Raw genomic sequence first — 16,250 nt, 5'->3', positions numbered from 1 at the left:
TATATCCATTTTGGATGTTAGCTGCACTTGATTGGAAGTATGGATATCTACCAATAAAACCATTCTGGCTTAATGAAATCTGAAGTCGCATCCCTCTACATGAAGCATTTCATCTTCTCGTGTCGCTGGTGTGCAACTGTTGTGTGTGAGGTTTATTGTGTGGAACAGTTGAGGTGACACACTGACAGCTGCACAGAGAAACAGAAATCAGCTGGTTAAAACAGCAGCTGTGGGTGAGAGGGCACAACTGTTTGTCTGAGATACTTCTCAGTAGGAAAATCATCGGCGGAAACACTTATAGTTCACACTTTCAATCCTTTGTTGGCTTCCTGGTTACTCTCTGAGCGCTCTGACACAGTAACCCTCTCCAGAAGAGCTAAAGGTCTGTAATAAAGTTTCCTGGGTCACTGTGCACATTTTGACCCCTTTTGTCTCCCAGATTCATTCCAGATCGCTGCCACCAGAAGTCAGACGTCAGGGCTTTCAAGATCAGGGTGAAAGGGGGAAAAAAGCTCTTTTGGATTTTTCATCCATCTAACTTTTTCACTTTCAAGATTCCCTTTTATGTTCCTTGGATCTACAAGCACCTGTACCGACCAACGAGCGTCCAGAGAAAAGAGGCAGTTTGGACCGTGTGAACTCAACAGATAAAACAGTCTGCTGTCTTTTCACCCTCTCCCTCTCTATTCAATAGCCTCCAAGTATCTTGACAACCTTGCCTGGTATTTTGGCAGCAGTCCCTTGAGTGTTGATGTCAGCTGAGAGAGGGGAGGGGAGGGACTGAAAGAGGGAGAGAGGGGAGGAGGGGAGGAGTGAGCGGGCTATTCAAGGCACTTGTCCTCTGTCTCCCTCAGAGCTTTAGAGGAGGGGGAGGCGCACATGCATTGAGAGAAACACACACTCTCACACACACATATACTAGTGGCGGCCACATTTTCACAGCCTGCTCTCCAGACTGACAGCAGCAAACGGAGTTGAGAGCCAGCACGATAGAGCAGCAGCGAGGGAGGAAGAGAGAGAGGACTGGAAACAAGGGAGGCATCCACACAGGAGAGGAGACTACACAGGATTTGTCATATTTTGTCCTCTTTTAGCTCTCTGGGAGCCAAAAAAGGAATCTGCCCTGTGCTCCTCTTGAGCTGAACTTGCTTTGCACCTTGCTATGGCAGCCCCGGTGGGACATGGGAACACTGTCTCCCTCTCATCTTGTTCCTCTCATCCTTGGACTACAACCCTCCTATGGGCTCTGTTGACTCTTTTAACCCAAGTGCGGGGCTTTAACCTGGATACTACTCACACGCTGCATAAGTTGGGAGACCATGGCACCTTTTTTGGTTTCTCTCTAGCACTTCACCAACAGCTTACCCCAGAGCCTCAGAGCTGGTGAGTGGGTCAATGCGGCACTGAGTGTTCCCTGTGTGTCCTGTGTGTGTTTTTGACTTTTTGTTGCACCTTACACACACTCAGATTTTGTATCTCCACCTGCTTCTCGCTGTAAATTCGTCACTACACCGTGTTTTTTTCATATTTAGGGCAGTTAAAAGCTGAAATTTGAGTTGTGTGGCTGCGACAGTCAGCATTTCTGCGCTGCAGCCGTCCTTGGATTTCCTAATTCATTGCAGGAGTTTTAACATGTGCAGCATGAGCAGCCTGAGTTAATAGAGGATGATTTACAGTAAGTGGAGAGTGGATGAGAGTAGGTTTGCTGAATCAGCTGGCAGGCAGTGATTTCTGAAGAAGAGGAAAAAAGGTTTTTAAGTGATTTTTTTCAGAGCAGTTCACATCTAGGGGAGTGGAGATACTACTGCGTCCTATAATGTGTGTTTGCTGTGTATGTGTGACCATGTTTGTCCTATAATCCTCTGTTTGCCAACAGCTGTTCAGTGTGACTGGGAACACTCATGAGCCCTGTTCCAGAAATCATGAATAAATTATAACAACAGGTTTGCCTGCAAAGCTTTGGAAATGTTTGCTGCATGACTTTGAGTAAGAGGTGGCTTTAATTTTCCTCCCCTGAAGCTTTATGATTAATATTTCATGTGATGAGGTGCCAAAGAGAAGAGTTTTGTGATATATCACATGGGATTTAAAGAGGTTTTTGTCATCAGCAACAGTGTTTGTTCTGTATTTGACACTACAAATTCAGATAACCATCTTTAACGTCCTATACAACTTTAAAAGCCTTTGTTAGACATTTATTTTTAAAGGCGTGTCAATATAGCAGTAAGTAAGACTGGAGAAATATTCATACTGAGGTAGAAGTAGCACAGTACTACGATAAATAATTTGTGAATTTGAAATACTACTTAAGTAGAAGTAGTGAAACATTATCAACAACAAGTACTCAAAGTATCAAAAGCAAAAGTATTTGTTGAGTAGAAAAATTGAATGTTATACTACATTATTATATTTTATATGAGTATTGGATATAATAAGTTTACATAATATTTTATAAAATCATCATTTTGTAGCCTATATTTGAATATAAAATCTTAATCTGCTATGAACGAATGAGTAACTAGACATTGGGGAGAAAAAGTATTTGATTCTACTACAAAATGAAGTGGCGTAGAAGTATAAAGTTGATTAAAATGGAGTAAAGCTGCTGTACTTGATAACTTTCCACCCCTCAATTCAACAAATGCAACATTCATGTAATGTACATCCTTTAAAATTAATCCAGACTTTTTTGAATAAGGGAGGTCCCTGTTCTGGAGCTCCATATTTAACTGTTGCCTGCTCAGTTTACCCGGGCTGGAGTCATCCTGTCGCCTGGTGAGACCAGTGACATCAGCATTTACAGACAGTGAGAGCGAGAGTCATGTCACCCCTCGGAAACCTGCTCACTGTCCAGCAGCATTCCTGGAAACGTATTTTAATACCTGAGGATGAGCTCAAAGTATTGTACAGCCTTTACTACTGTGGCCAGTTTCTGGTACAGCAGTGGAGTTTGTGCCAGGAGGAGAAAGTCAATAAACTATCCTGATGTGCTGATGTGATGCATCTACTGGAAGAGAGTGGGATGATGAAAGCTGTTGCCAGTATGCTGTGACATCACGTCCACTGAATGCATCGATGACTTTACAGTGATTTCATCTGCATCAGAAAAACATCATCTTCGTATGACTTGCATGGCTGAAGTCATGATTTTAGAAATTTTGAGGTTATGAGCCGCCGGTGATCCCCCAGAAAAGTCTCAATTTTATTTTTTTAGCATTTTGATTTGCGTTGTGACATTTTTCTGATAATCAAATGTCCTTTTAAATGGTTTAGCCGAAGAAGAAACACTTAATCCTTTAGCTACTTGGGTGCTGCAGGAAAAGGAATGAACAATTTCAATGTACTGTATCATCGTCTTTTAAACTGACATGGCATTTTGTTTTTTTTTAGCAAACAGTTGCTTGTTCACGAAGCAGTGGTGCTTCTGACCACCTGACGTCCAACATGCTCTGTCTTTTAGCTCTGTTTTCGGTCTCCACCAACTCCAGAGGGAAATATTTGGCTGTTTAGCTGCTAAATGCTCCACTATATTCACCAGCTAGTTGTTTACTTTATCTGTCTGCCTTTGGCTGCTGAGGAGGTAGTTCACAGGTTTTCGCAAGTTTTTAGAGGTTTTTAACTGAAAACAGCTTCCCGAAAAAAGACGCTAGGAGAGTGAACGAAAAACAGTAACGTTTTGGAACAAACACCTAAAGAATTTACTGAAACTCGCTATAAAGTTTAGTAAAGCAGAGGGGAGCTGCTTGTTTTTGCGTTGTCATTTGGTGTAATGTAATTATAACCACATTGATTATTGCCTCTGAGTTTATCTGAAAAATCACCACATTTGACCACATTTTGGACAGTGACTTAGAAAGACAGCAAGGAATAATATTCTGTTGGGGAAGTGATGAAGTACTGAAATCAGCCTGTGAAATGATCATGACCATGAGTGAGTCCTGATGACTTGATGTTGATGTCGTCGACACTGTGGACTGTGAGAGTTCAAAACACTTCAAGTCGATGTTGTTGCACTCTCAGTTAGAGAAATGTATTATTCAGATAGAAAAACAATTATCTTTCCTGTCTGAATAATACATTTCCATTAAGCTTTATGATCATGCCCTCTCTGTGTTATTGCACCTCGGATTTGGGAGTTTGGTTTCCTATGATCATCTTCTGATGTCCTGTCTTGAAACACTTTGCCTCAAACTTAGTGTAATTAGATGCTTTTGAGTCATTTTCCTCTTTATGTTACACAGGTTTGGGTTACTGTCGCCTGTAGTCATATTGTGTCGCAGTCATTGTGTTTTATGCCACCAGATTCAAGGGTGAAAATGATATCAGTGCTTTGATGCTTTGTTCGGTGCTTACTCATGTCTGCATTACACAACCAATAATGTTAAAGTGCTAATAGAAATCAGCTTAGTCATGCTGTCACACTCGTATAGTTTCACCCTCTCTTTTCCCCGGAGCATCACGGGAGTTATGTGTATGTCTGCAAAAGCAGGACCACACAATGCCAGTGAGCAGACATTCAGCTTCAGATGCAGCTGGCAGGTTTATGGAATGAATCTCTTTTTGTTCAGTTTTACATTATCTTTCTTCAGTGGAGACTTATGGTTTCTGCAAATCTACTGCTCCTTTTTAGCATGGCAGCAAAAGCCAAGGCAAAGGTCGCCCCATGTGACTCGATGACCTCATAGTGACTGATGTTCTGTAAAGAGATCCTATTCAGTGACATGTTGGGAGGAAGCAAAAGTATGCCACATACACTCAGATGGGGATCAGGGCCTCGATATGAACTTCCTGAACTTCTGTAAACTTTCTATCAGATCTGTTTTGGTTGTTGTCGTCCTGGAGCGGGGGCTCCACGCTGAACTTAGGGGGCTTCTCCTCCTGCTGCCAGACAGAGGAGGAGATGAGAGGGTATTTCAGTCTGAGTTATGTGTTCGTCTGCTATTTATACTGCTATGAGAAGTCCTTCCGCTAATAGTTCACTGCCTGGTGAAGACAGGAAGCCCACTGAGCTTTATCCCACCACTGCCAATCTCCCTGAATTCAGCTATTGCTTGTTTATACAGTGTAATACAACTGCCAAATAGCATGTAACATAAACTCCAGCAAAACAAATAACCATCCTCATGATATGATACATTTTTATGTCGAGATTGTTATTATTATAGACCGATTATTACATATTTAGGATGCAACTGCTGTACAGGTGCATGATGGCTTCATGCCTTTGACGGTTGTGCGATATACTGATATTATATCATTGTCATGTAATGAGCTATATATCAGCTTAGATTTTGGATATTGTTTTATAGTGATACGGCGTAAGAGTCATCTTTTCCTGGTCTTAAAGGCTGCATAACATAAATGTGATGCATTTTTCTGAACTTACCAGACTGATAATTGCCTGGAAATGATTATGGGTGCCTTTATTTTGACATTTTCTTTTCCCTTTTACAGCCAAACATGATAGTCTATGGCGATGTTAACAGTTTTGTTTGTGTTGATGCTGGATTGCATTGCATTATACCGACAGGTGTTTCTATTTTTTAGTCCACCCCATTTTTATCAGTGAGGGTAAGCTCAATGACATAAAACCTCTGTGATTTGAGTTCAATGCTGATATCAGCATTCTATCATGCTTACAAATGCAATGCTAGCATCCTAGTGTTTAGCAGGTCTTGTGCTCATCGTCTTACTTTAGCACATGAACATGCTAACACTTGCTAATGCAGTAAAAGCAAAGTACAGCTGAGGCTGACGACACGTCGCTCACGTAGTGTCACTCACGTAGTGTCACTCACGTAACGCTAGTGACTTAAGTTACATCATTTCACATACTTGCCTTAATTAAAAAACACTGCTCTTGGTCTAAAAAGGGACGTGAACCATAAAAATACTCGCTGCACTGCTGGTGGTCTGATTCTACACACTGCAAGCTTTTAGTATGATACATCAATATACTTAGAACGAACTCATGATATAGCATGACGTGTTGTACATATATAAATGTTTAGCTCACTGCAGAGGGCTTGTAAATCATACTGTACATTACGTGCATCCTGCGAAGCTGTTAGTCTTACGGTTTCATGTCATTTCTTTATACTGAGCTCAGCCTCATGATTTAATGTGAAGGTCTTTCCTGTTTTTGAGCGCTTTGACAAAGGTGGGGACGGCAGTTCTGCTTTTCTGCTCTGATATAGATCGCAAATCATCGGTTATTGCTTCGTGTTGAAGGATCTCTATCTGGCCTTGAGAGACATCTATTGTGCTTATTCTCTTTTCTCACCTGATTGCTTTACCTTTGTGTTATGTTTTCAATCATGGCAGCAATTTCCTCTTTCTGAATATCTTTTATTGACAATTTTATTGGCATTTGTAATAATGTAGCTTTTTCCTCCAAGTGCTTTCAGTTTGTTTTTGACAACATTATTAGTCTGTGTTTTATTAGACTGTGTTGCATTGCTGTCAAAGGGGAGGTAGAACATCTCCAGTTGCAGTAACGTTCATGTTTACCAGGGACTTTACTTTGGTGCCTTTTTGTGGAGACATACTCAGTCTCAAAGCCAGCGGGGCCACAGGTAGCCGATATAATCCTACAGACAGTCTGGAGTTCGGTTTCACTGGCTGAGTAAGAATCTAAAACAGAGCGTTCTGAAGCTGAACAAATCCTCTCATTGAACTGGAGGCTTGATTAACACAGCTTAAAAAACAAGAGTGGAGTGTGGAGGAGATTTTTAGGATGACCTCCAAAAGGTTGCAGAGATTGCAAGAGAAGTCCAAAGCAAGAGATAAGAAACTTTTAAGGCTATATAGCTATATATATATATATATATATATATATATATATATGTCCTCAAATTTACTTCAGAAATGCAAGACCTGGACGACTAAATCAAACATCACAACACTGACATGGATTTCACAGCCCTATGAGGAGGGAACATTCTATCGTCGTGAAGCAATAATTTTACATTTTGGGAAATACGTTTTTTTGCTTTCCTGTTGAGAGTTAGTGGAGAAGATTGATACTACTCTCATGCTTGAAGCTAAGCATATAGCTTAGCATAAAGACTGGAAACAGGTCAAAGGCAACACAATCCACCTTTAGCTTTTGTGCTGGACTAAAAACGGGGACTGAAATGAAAACAACAAAACAACATAAAACTACTCCATAGAGCTCATCTGGTGCAATCCAAGTCTCCAGAAGTGTCAAGATCACCACATTTTGAGCTCATCCTCCCACTTCAGATGGGCGCAGACTTCAGAAGTTTTGAGTTTAAATAAATGTGTAAATAAAGTCTTTTCAAATCAAATTTGGGACCTCGGGTCTTCCAGAGACTTGGATTAAACCAGGTGAGCTGGCTGCTAGCTATAGCTTAATATTTACCTTACATATGTGAGAGTGGTCTCCATCTTTTCATCTAACTCACTCGTCTTCTTTAAAGCTGCTAACTTTTTATCGCTCTGCTGAATTGTGAAAATCTACAATGCTTTTGGATTTTGCCTCCGTGAGTTGGACACAATATTCTCTGTACCTTGCATTTGCTTTGTTTAATACACTATAAATGACTAAATGGGGGCCCAGCATAACTGCTTCACACATTCATAACACAAAGAAAAAAATTCTGGGAGCTAATTTGCATTAAAATAGCCACATAAAAGCTGCTTTTTCACCCTCAGCTTAAGAGTTGAGAATGAACCTTCCCCCTTTTCCCTCCCTAATTCAATTCATGATTTTTCTCCCTCTCGCTCTTTCTCTCTCGTGGTGAGATCTCCTGGAAGCCATTCATGTGAAAGCCTCGTAAATGCAGGAACTCAACCTTTTGCAGAGCTTATTTATTGCAGAGATCAGAAGGAGCAGAGGGTATATAGCATGGGATTTATAGTCTGGCATGCACACACACACACACACACACACACACACACACACACACACACACAAACACATACGATTAATGCTTTTTACTAGCTACCACTTAGTCTCTGTCTATTTAGCATTCTCCCATTCCTCCACACCGCCACACCGGGCTGCCTGGGCCGGGACAAAAGCTCGGTGGGAAGCAGCGCTGCCTGGCAGAGAGCTTTCAGGAATATTACTCTGTGGACCACGTGCTCACTGGGGGGAGAGGGACAATCTGCAGAGTCAGGAGGAAACATACAACTTAGATCTGATGGTGGTTGCAGCATAAAATGCACAGTTTGGCAGTGAAGGAGGAGCAGGAGCTGATTCTGCATCCGTGCTGCAGAGATAGTTGGCGGATAAAGTCCTGAGAGGGTCCAGTTTTCTGGCATTTCGCTGCATTATTAGTAGGCATAACTATTATTTATTGTTATGCCTACTTTTGCGTTTGCTCTCCCTGTTATTTGATAAGAAACCTCATTGGTTGGAGTATTACCTTGAGCTGACTATGAACATCATATGATCTGTGTGTGGGGGAGGGGTTGAGGGTCTGATGGGGACAGGAGCTGAAGGGATGAATAAATCATGGAAGGCCTCCCCCTTTGATTAAATACGCGCGTGTCCACGCTCGTGTGTGTCCGCGCTCGTGTGTGTGTGTCCGTTTAGAGGCAGTTGTGTTGGTGAAGACGCATTTTAATCAATCAGCTGATGGCAGCTCTCCTGAGAACTGAGGTCGGAAAGAAGCCATGAAAAGCAGACGGGAACAGGAAATTACAAGGGATGTGGAGACTTTTTGTCTTTGGATGGAAACGTTTCTATTACTGGAACGTTTCTTTGTGTTATCACTGTCACTTGCTTATCTTTTCTAATATCCTCAGGCACTTATGGCTTGAATAGGTCCACATATGTTAACGTGTCATCACTGCCAGGTTTAAGTGAATTGCTGCATGAATCTGTGGACAAAGACTTTGTTCAGACTCTGTCATAACTAGCTCAAAGTTTTATTTAAGATGCACCGGCCATGCAACTTGATTTGGTATGACTATTTTGAAACAAGCCAGAAAGCGAGTTACAAAGAAAGTAGGTAGTATTGCACTCAATCTTAGTGATGGATTCACGAGTAGTGAGGACTTTTATAGGGATAAATTGTGGCCTTGAACCCTGCTGTGATGTTTAAGATTATTTCCCTGCTGATTCCTGTGAAGTGTAATGAAAAATGTATATTCAACGCAGGTACACTACGAGGGCTGTCACAGTATCAAACTTTCACAATATGGCTATATTACTTACAGATAGCGCCTCACTCTCATCCATCATCTCCTCTGACTCGATTAGAAAGCCAAACAGGAGCTGATGTGACCAGAATGGAAATGATGCAATTAGGAGCGGCTCACTTCAATCTTTATTTTGTAATTAAGTAGTAAATTAATCAGTCTTTGTTCATTCATCTCATCTCTGTGTTCTCTTTGGTTTTCTGATTATTCCAGTTTTCTGTTGGCTTAACTCTCCCTGTCTCTCCTCTATGTCTCTCTTGCTGCTCTGCATCCATGTCTTGCCCTGTGACCCATTTACACAAACACACGCAGACCATTACTTTCCTCCAGGACATGACATGCAGGTCAGGTGACCTAAAACTCCTAATTGATCATAGGTGTCACTTATTGAATGTGCGTGTGTCTGTGTCAAATGTCACACTTGAAAAGGAAAATAGAAGAAAGAAATAAAGAAAGAAAGAAAGAAAGAAAGAAAGAAAGAAATAAATAACAATTAATATAGAGGCAGAATTTGAGAACTAAATTGAGTAGACAGATCAATAGATGGATGAGTGAGATAAAAAGGAACAGTGGAGGGATGGTGTCGGGGTTATCTCCTCTTTATACTTTGGACCTGAGGGCCAATCATTACCCCATCTATGTCTGGAAATGGCCGTTCACTTATTGATCAGCGGTGGGGCAGGTGGTGAGCTTAGGGGTTGTTAAAGATGCATGTGAAGTGTGGATGGGGTTACAATCGCCCTCTAAAAGCATTATGTTTGCACCCTTCTACCCGAAATATATCTTCAGTGCTTGAGAAGTAAAAGGGTTTTTGTTTTTTATTTGTTTTTTAAAATTGATATCAAACTCCCCTTCTGATGTCCTTGAGCAAAGCGTTAAAGCAGGAAGTTGAGTCATATCCGTGGGCAGTGAACCACAAGATCCCAAAGGGCTTTTTGATTGGCCTGGCAGCTGTCTCAGTCTCTCTTTTTTGTCCTTTAGTGTGCATTATCCAACCCTTTTTCTGCCTCTCTTCTGGAGTTGAGATGTTAAAAACATGATGATTCACAGCTCGGTCACCTCATTCTCAGCTGTCATTTTCCCATCAGGGAAACTGAAAGGAGAAACTGGAGTCAGGTGTGAAAGCGGTGTTTTGTGAGACAGGGTTCGTTTTATGACACTGATTGTCACAGTGGATGTTGTTGGACAGGCTGCAGTCAGTGTGTTGATCCTTAGTTTACACAGTTGTTGAACAGCCTTCTGTTGTCCGGTGTGCATCAGCACGTGTGTGTGTGTGTGTGTGTGTGTGTGTGTGTGTGTGTGTGTGAGGTTACGTACAAATATTCAGCTCCATTTCTGCACTTATGCCTCGATTAACGTCTGCGTGCTTGCACACGTTTTCTTTTGCATGTATATGTGTGTGTGTGTGTGTGTGTGTGTAGGTCAGAGGTCACAGTCTTGCCTCAGGATAACAGAAGGCCTAAAGAGCCCCTGGCCCCCATGCTGATCCTGTAGAGCCACTGTCTATAGAGCGACAGCCTCACGCTGCTCTCCGATGGACAGATGTTAACGGGTGTGAGCAGGCAGATTAGGAGGGATCAACTGAAAACGGTCCGTGTTGGAAATGTTTAGGGTGATTCAAGATTTCGCAAACTTTAATAGTTTTAAAAAAGCCCACGCCTGGAAAATTCCAGGGCAGGGTTGGGTTTAAAAAAGTTTGAGTTTCTCTACTAAAATTTCTTATGTCCCCTTAAGCGTACTGTTTGGATGATGTGCAGTCACGCTGAGGCTCTTTGCAGTTGAGCTTGCGTGGGCGTCACATTAACACCTGACCTGCTTCCCAGTCTTTTCTCTTTCTTTCTCACATCATTTATCGCTGATTTGTCTCCTTTTTTGGTCTGCGTGCGAGTCCTCTCTTTCCATAAACAAACAAAACAGGACCTCACAAATTGTCGGAGGGGAGAAAAACTTTCTGCAGATGTTTGTGTGTCTTGTTTGATTGTGTTTCACATGCAGGCACGTGACTATTGTCACTGCTGTTGCCAAGCCTCGTTTTAAGCTTAATCGAGTATATACAATTGATTCTGAAAAGGTTTCTAGCAACACAAGAGTTGTGCATTTTGTCAGCACATTGAGGAGCGTGCAGTCTGCAGTACAAAATATGAAAACTGACTATTTTGGGTTTTATAAGCTGCAAGTGTATGAGCACAGGGTAAAGATTAGGTGACTTAATCCTGTTTAAAGGTTGCCATGGTGTCAGAGATTGACTAACACACTTTGGCATAGCTATTTTTGTTCTTTTTGCACAGTTTTCTTGATATTTAGAGACAGAATGGCGGTCTGAATATTGGTTACATGTGTGGTATATTGTTGTCCAGCCTTTCTCTTACTCTCACTGCCTATATTTGCCTGTATGAGAAGCTGTATGAAGGGATGTGACTCTCAAGAATGGGGGAGGAGTGGAGGAAGATGGGATTGTGTGTGCGTGTGTGTAGATGGGGCTTTGATGGGGGGAGGGGTGGTCAGGAGCTTGCAGAGAATGAGTTTTGGGGTCACTGCACATGCTCCCCTCAATGAACACATGGGTATGAGTGTCGTGTAATGAGGGTCTACTGTGTGACTGTTTTGTGTCCGGGATGATTAGTTAGAAAAACAAGGATGATTTTTATGACAGTGGAGGACGGGTTCATAAATCTCTATCCAATAAGCAGAGGCCTGTGAATTTCAGAGGTTTTGGTAATGTGTTGTAATACACTGTTATTGTTCTGTTGACGGCAAAGTTAAAATGCATCCTGGGCCATGTTCACACAATCAAAACCTCCCCACATGACGAATGATGGATTTCTTCTAAAAGCTTTCACATGTTTTATTGGGTCTAAAATACTTAAAAGTAAAAGTAAAGATTGTGTTATAATATTACTTTGATATAAGTGAAAGTCACCCATATGAAAAGTATCTGATATTAAATGTACTAAAGTAACTTATACATGTATTTACATGTTGTATACTATTTTTTATATTGTTTTTCAAGGATTAAGTCTCAAAAGTAAAAATAAAAGTAGCCTAAACAATACATACAGTTAAATATATGTATACGCTGTACATTATGGGTCGTCTGATTATCAAGTAAGTAGCAGAAAATGGAAATATCAAATAGTACCAACTTAAGTACAGTACTTAAACAAATGTACTTAGTTACATTCCATCACTGATAATAATAATGTAACAAAAGTTCTTTATTTCACCAGGAAAGGGCTTCAAGGAAAGACTATTATTTTATAAAGAGTAAAATGGGAGGAGGAACTGAAGCTTGGGGTGCACCCTTGCTCATATTTAGAGATGTTGATCTGAGCCATTGTTTTTACCGAGACTGATGTAGATGTAATGTGTTCCTCCTTATCCCTCTTTGTATAAAAGAAAGCAGCTTTTTGATTTGTTGTTAATTACTTGATTGCACAGTGACTGACAGCTTAATGTGTCCGTCAGTACTAATTTTAAATTGTTAATGCATGATTTATATACAGTATCTGTTATCAGTGCATGTTTTTCACTCTTAGACTCATTGTTTGAATATGTGCACATTTTAGCATGCTAACATGCTAAAATAAGGTTGTAAATGGGAAACATTTTACATGCTTAACATCAGCATGTTAGCTTTGTCATTGTGAGCTGAGTGCAGCCTCACATTGATGCTAGCATGGCTCTTAGTTTTGTCTTAATCAGTTTTTCAAGGGGGTCACTGGTGCAGCGGGGCCCAGGTGCATTATCTAATCTGTGTATACGACCCTGCAATGTAAATTACACACACACACACACACACACACACACACACACACACACACACACACACTCTTCAGTTATGCTGGTGCCGGCTCTGTGGCGTCTGGGTTTACGTCGGTATTTCACTAGACAGCGTCACCGTCACGCTCAGCACCCTGATATCTCCTCCTGTCCCAGTGTGCAGCAGCAACAACATACCCACAACCACTCATATTACACACACACACACACACACACACACACACACACACACACACTCCATGTCAAATGTGGGTTTACTGAAAGACGAGCTTGGCAGTGGAGATCATGATCATACTGTCTGACTCAATCCTGAACAATGAGGTGAGCTAAGAAGTGGGTAAAGGGCAAACAAATGAAACCATTACTCACTCAGCCATGACATTTTATCTGTGTCAGATTTGGGACATGTGTGCCTGTCTGTCTGTCGGGCATTATTCAGCTCTGACTAAATCATTCGCTTCAAGTCATTCAAACAGATTCACACATAACATGTTCAAGGCTGTAATGGCTGTTGAGGACACCCAGACAACACGTCCTTGTTTTCTAAAATCTATTTTTTAATGACTATTTACATTTTTCACACAAAGATGCATTTCATTTTACAGAAACATCAAAGGGAATGAGAGAAATATTGGTCTCAAATAGGGCTGCAACTATTTTACCTTTGCTCCCATTCCCAACTTGTCAAATACTGGCGCTTTAGGATTGTAGGTCACGTCGGCTGCCATCCCTAACTGGCTTTTTGGTCAAAGATGGTTAAGGCCCCCAATCATTTTGTGTCACTGCTGGATATACTGAATGTCCTCTGAGGTGTTTTCTCATGAAGAATGATTTAAATCCATCTGGGTTTGCTGAATATTGTGTTTAGGCACATGAACAGTTTGGGAGCCATTCAACTCTCTAATCCAAACACTGGCGGTATAACAGCTTAACAGACCTCCCACCTTACACCCTGACACCTGCCCGTGTATCTGCACATGTGGGTGGAGGGAGACTATCACCTTAACTTCTAAACATAAACCAGAGCTCCCTGGAATGTGGAGCTCCAAGAGGGATCAGATCTTATCACTTATCAGGTCTTTTTCAGCGATACGTTTCTTCCTCTTTATCAAATCCCTTTAGTTTAACACATGTTTGAGTTATCTTAACACTGTTTGGTTGGGTTCCCTTATGAGTGGACCACCAGTGATGTGCAGCGGTCATTATTTCACACGAGTTGTCTGGCCTTTGGGTGGCTGTTTGGGGTTCTCACTCATTAAGGTGAGGGGAATCGTTCCTGAGGCACGCACGGCTGCACTCGAACAGAAGCAGTCGTCAGGGAAGAGAAGGCAGGAGCAGAAAATAGAAGGTAGAGCTGTCTGGCAGTCTGGGCGATATCAGTGGCAGGTCCTGTGTCTGTGTAGGCAACTGTATGTATGTGTGTGTGTGTACTATCAAGCCTAAGATGAAAGTGAGGACAAACGTTTCTTGCAGTCGAGGAAAGGATGTTGAGTCACAGTGGCAGCTGCTGTCATGAAAAATGAAAATGAGTAAGATGTGCAACAGTCTGATCCAACAGTGTTGACTCTCCCCTTTCCCATCACCTTCAAGCTATATTTTAGCCCCATGACTCTATAAAGCTCTTCACCCTTCTGAAAAACAAAACTGTTGGACCTCTTAGACCTATTCTATGTTCGATTGTTAGATTAGATGTAGACTTGGCTACATCGAAACTATGCTAATGCTAACTAATGTTTTGCACAGGGAACAGTATATGAACAAAGCACAGAGTAACGTACATGTTGCTGAGGGGACCAGTTCTACGTTAGCACATGCTAATGTTTTGCCTGTTATAATGCTGTTAATCGTTAGCGTTAGGTAACCCACCGCAAAATTTATTGTACCAGACAACAATCTCAATTATTCAGCACTTGGCTAGATTAGTATGAGGAGTTGTTGGCTGATTGTCTGGAGTGTCTGCGACCACTCAGACAGCTACTTCTCTGTCTGTTTGTCTGTGCATGCTTCATGAAGCGCTATCAGCTTGCTACATTATATTTAGAGGCAAAATACTTCCACGGAGATAGCTCTAATTTAAGTGTGTACATAACAAGGTAGATATGAGGGGGGGCTGCTGATGGGAACGTTTCACACACGCAGTGCAGTTAAGTCATTTGAGCCAACATCAATATTATAATTATATGTGTGCGTTGTAACTGCACGTGTTGTGGCACCCAATTTAAGGATGGTCCATCTAATTTTTGTCTTCTTTTCATGCCACAATCAGCTCTTTATTCTCCCCGGCCTCTGTTTCCCCACGTCTCGCTTCCATGGATATGCCATGGCTGACGGTGTTGGGAGGAATGTGGCTCAACGTTCGGTTTTTAAATAGCATCCTCGCCTGAATCAGCCGCTCCTAATAAGGCAGAGGGCAGTGACACTGGCCCTAAAATATCAGCAACCACCTCACTGAGGATAAAACCTTTCCTTGCCTTGATAATGCAGATGATGATTTGTGATATGTTAGTTGAAACAAGATGCAGTCTGCGCAGACCCTGCGGAGCTGTTTTGAATCAGTCTGAAGTTAAGATAACATGGCAGCATGTTTAACTGTAGGTGGTCTCAGCAGGATTTGAATAGTTTTGCTAGAGCTGCAGGTGTTAGTGCTCAACAGTAATGGTGGCTGAGGTCGGCTGAGGCTGTTGTGTGAAATTTCTCACCAGTCACGTGTTAGATGATATGCAAACAGGTGATGACCCCGCCACCAGAAACAAAACATCTAGTTTCTGTACATACTATGAATCAGCTACCTTTGATACGGGGCATTACGATGAAATGTGATCGATGTTCCTACAGGATCCTCGTGGGGGCGCCGCAGGCAGCAGGGCAGGGCCATTTGCGGGGCACTCGGCCAGGAGCCTTGTTCAGGTGTCCAATCACCCCAGAGGAGTACGACTGTGAGAGGGTGGATATTGATGGAGAAGGTGAGTGTCCAGTAGTCGAGCTAAATTGATTAGTGGCCACACTTTCCTGCTAGATGAGTTTGATAATCGACTCATCAATTTCCAACCAAAAATGCATACAATTAACGTGTTTCTGACAAGACAACTAATTTAAGCAGGCTAACTTAGTCCATAAAAGCATCGATGGCCACTTTCTACTAATTTCTGACCTTTAATCGTCCAAATGATTACTGTCACTTGAGAAGACAACCAGCAAATTTATTGATATTGAGAATTAATTGTCGTTGCAGCCCTAGTTTGTCGACAGGAGAGACTTTTCAGTCAGACTCCCGTAGCTTTCTTTTCTTGAATTTTGTG

At 41.8% G+C, this 16,250-nt stretch overlaps 1 protein-coding gene across 3 annotated transcripts in view; it reads left to right on the top strand.

Moving 5' to 3' along the window:
- Window positions 1-870: 870 nt before the first annotated feature.
- The window catches only part of itga7 (integrin, alpha 7), a 34,446-nt gene continuing 19,066 nt past the window's right edge, over window positions 871-16,250 (top strand). For all 3 annotated transcript variants that reach the window (XR_014622317.1, XM_084349260.1, XM_084349259.1), the window contains exons 1-2: window positions 871-1,383; window positions 15,787-15,914. Coding sequence is in view for 2 of the 3 variants with exons in the window: in XM_084349260.1 (XP_084205386.1) it covers window positions 1,163-1,383; window positions 15,787-15,914 (349 nt within the window). In the remaining variant the exon portion in view is untranslated. The remainder of the gene's footprint in view (window positions 1,384-15,786; window positions 15,915-16,250) is intronic.

The sequence above is a fragment of the Pagrus pagrus genome (genome assembly GCF_965226575.1).
Source record: "Pagrus pagrus genome assembly, chromosome: 3".
NCBI lineage: Eukaryota > Metazoa > Chordata > Actinopteri > Spariformes > Sparidae > Pagrus > Pagrus pagrus.
Note: the sequence above shows the minus strand (reverse complement) of the source record. Positions and strands in the feature narration are given on the sequence as shown.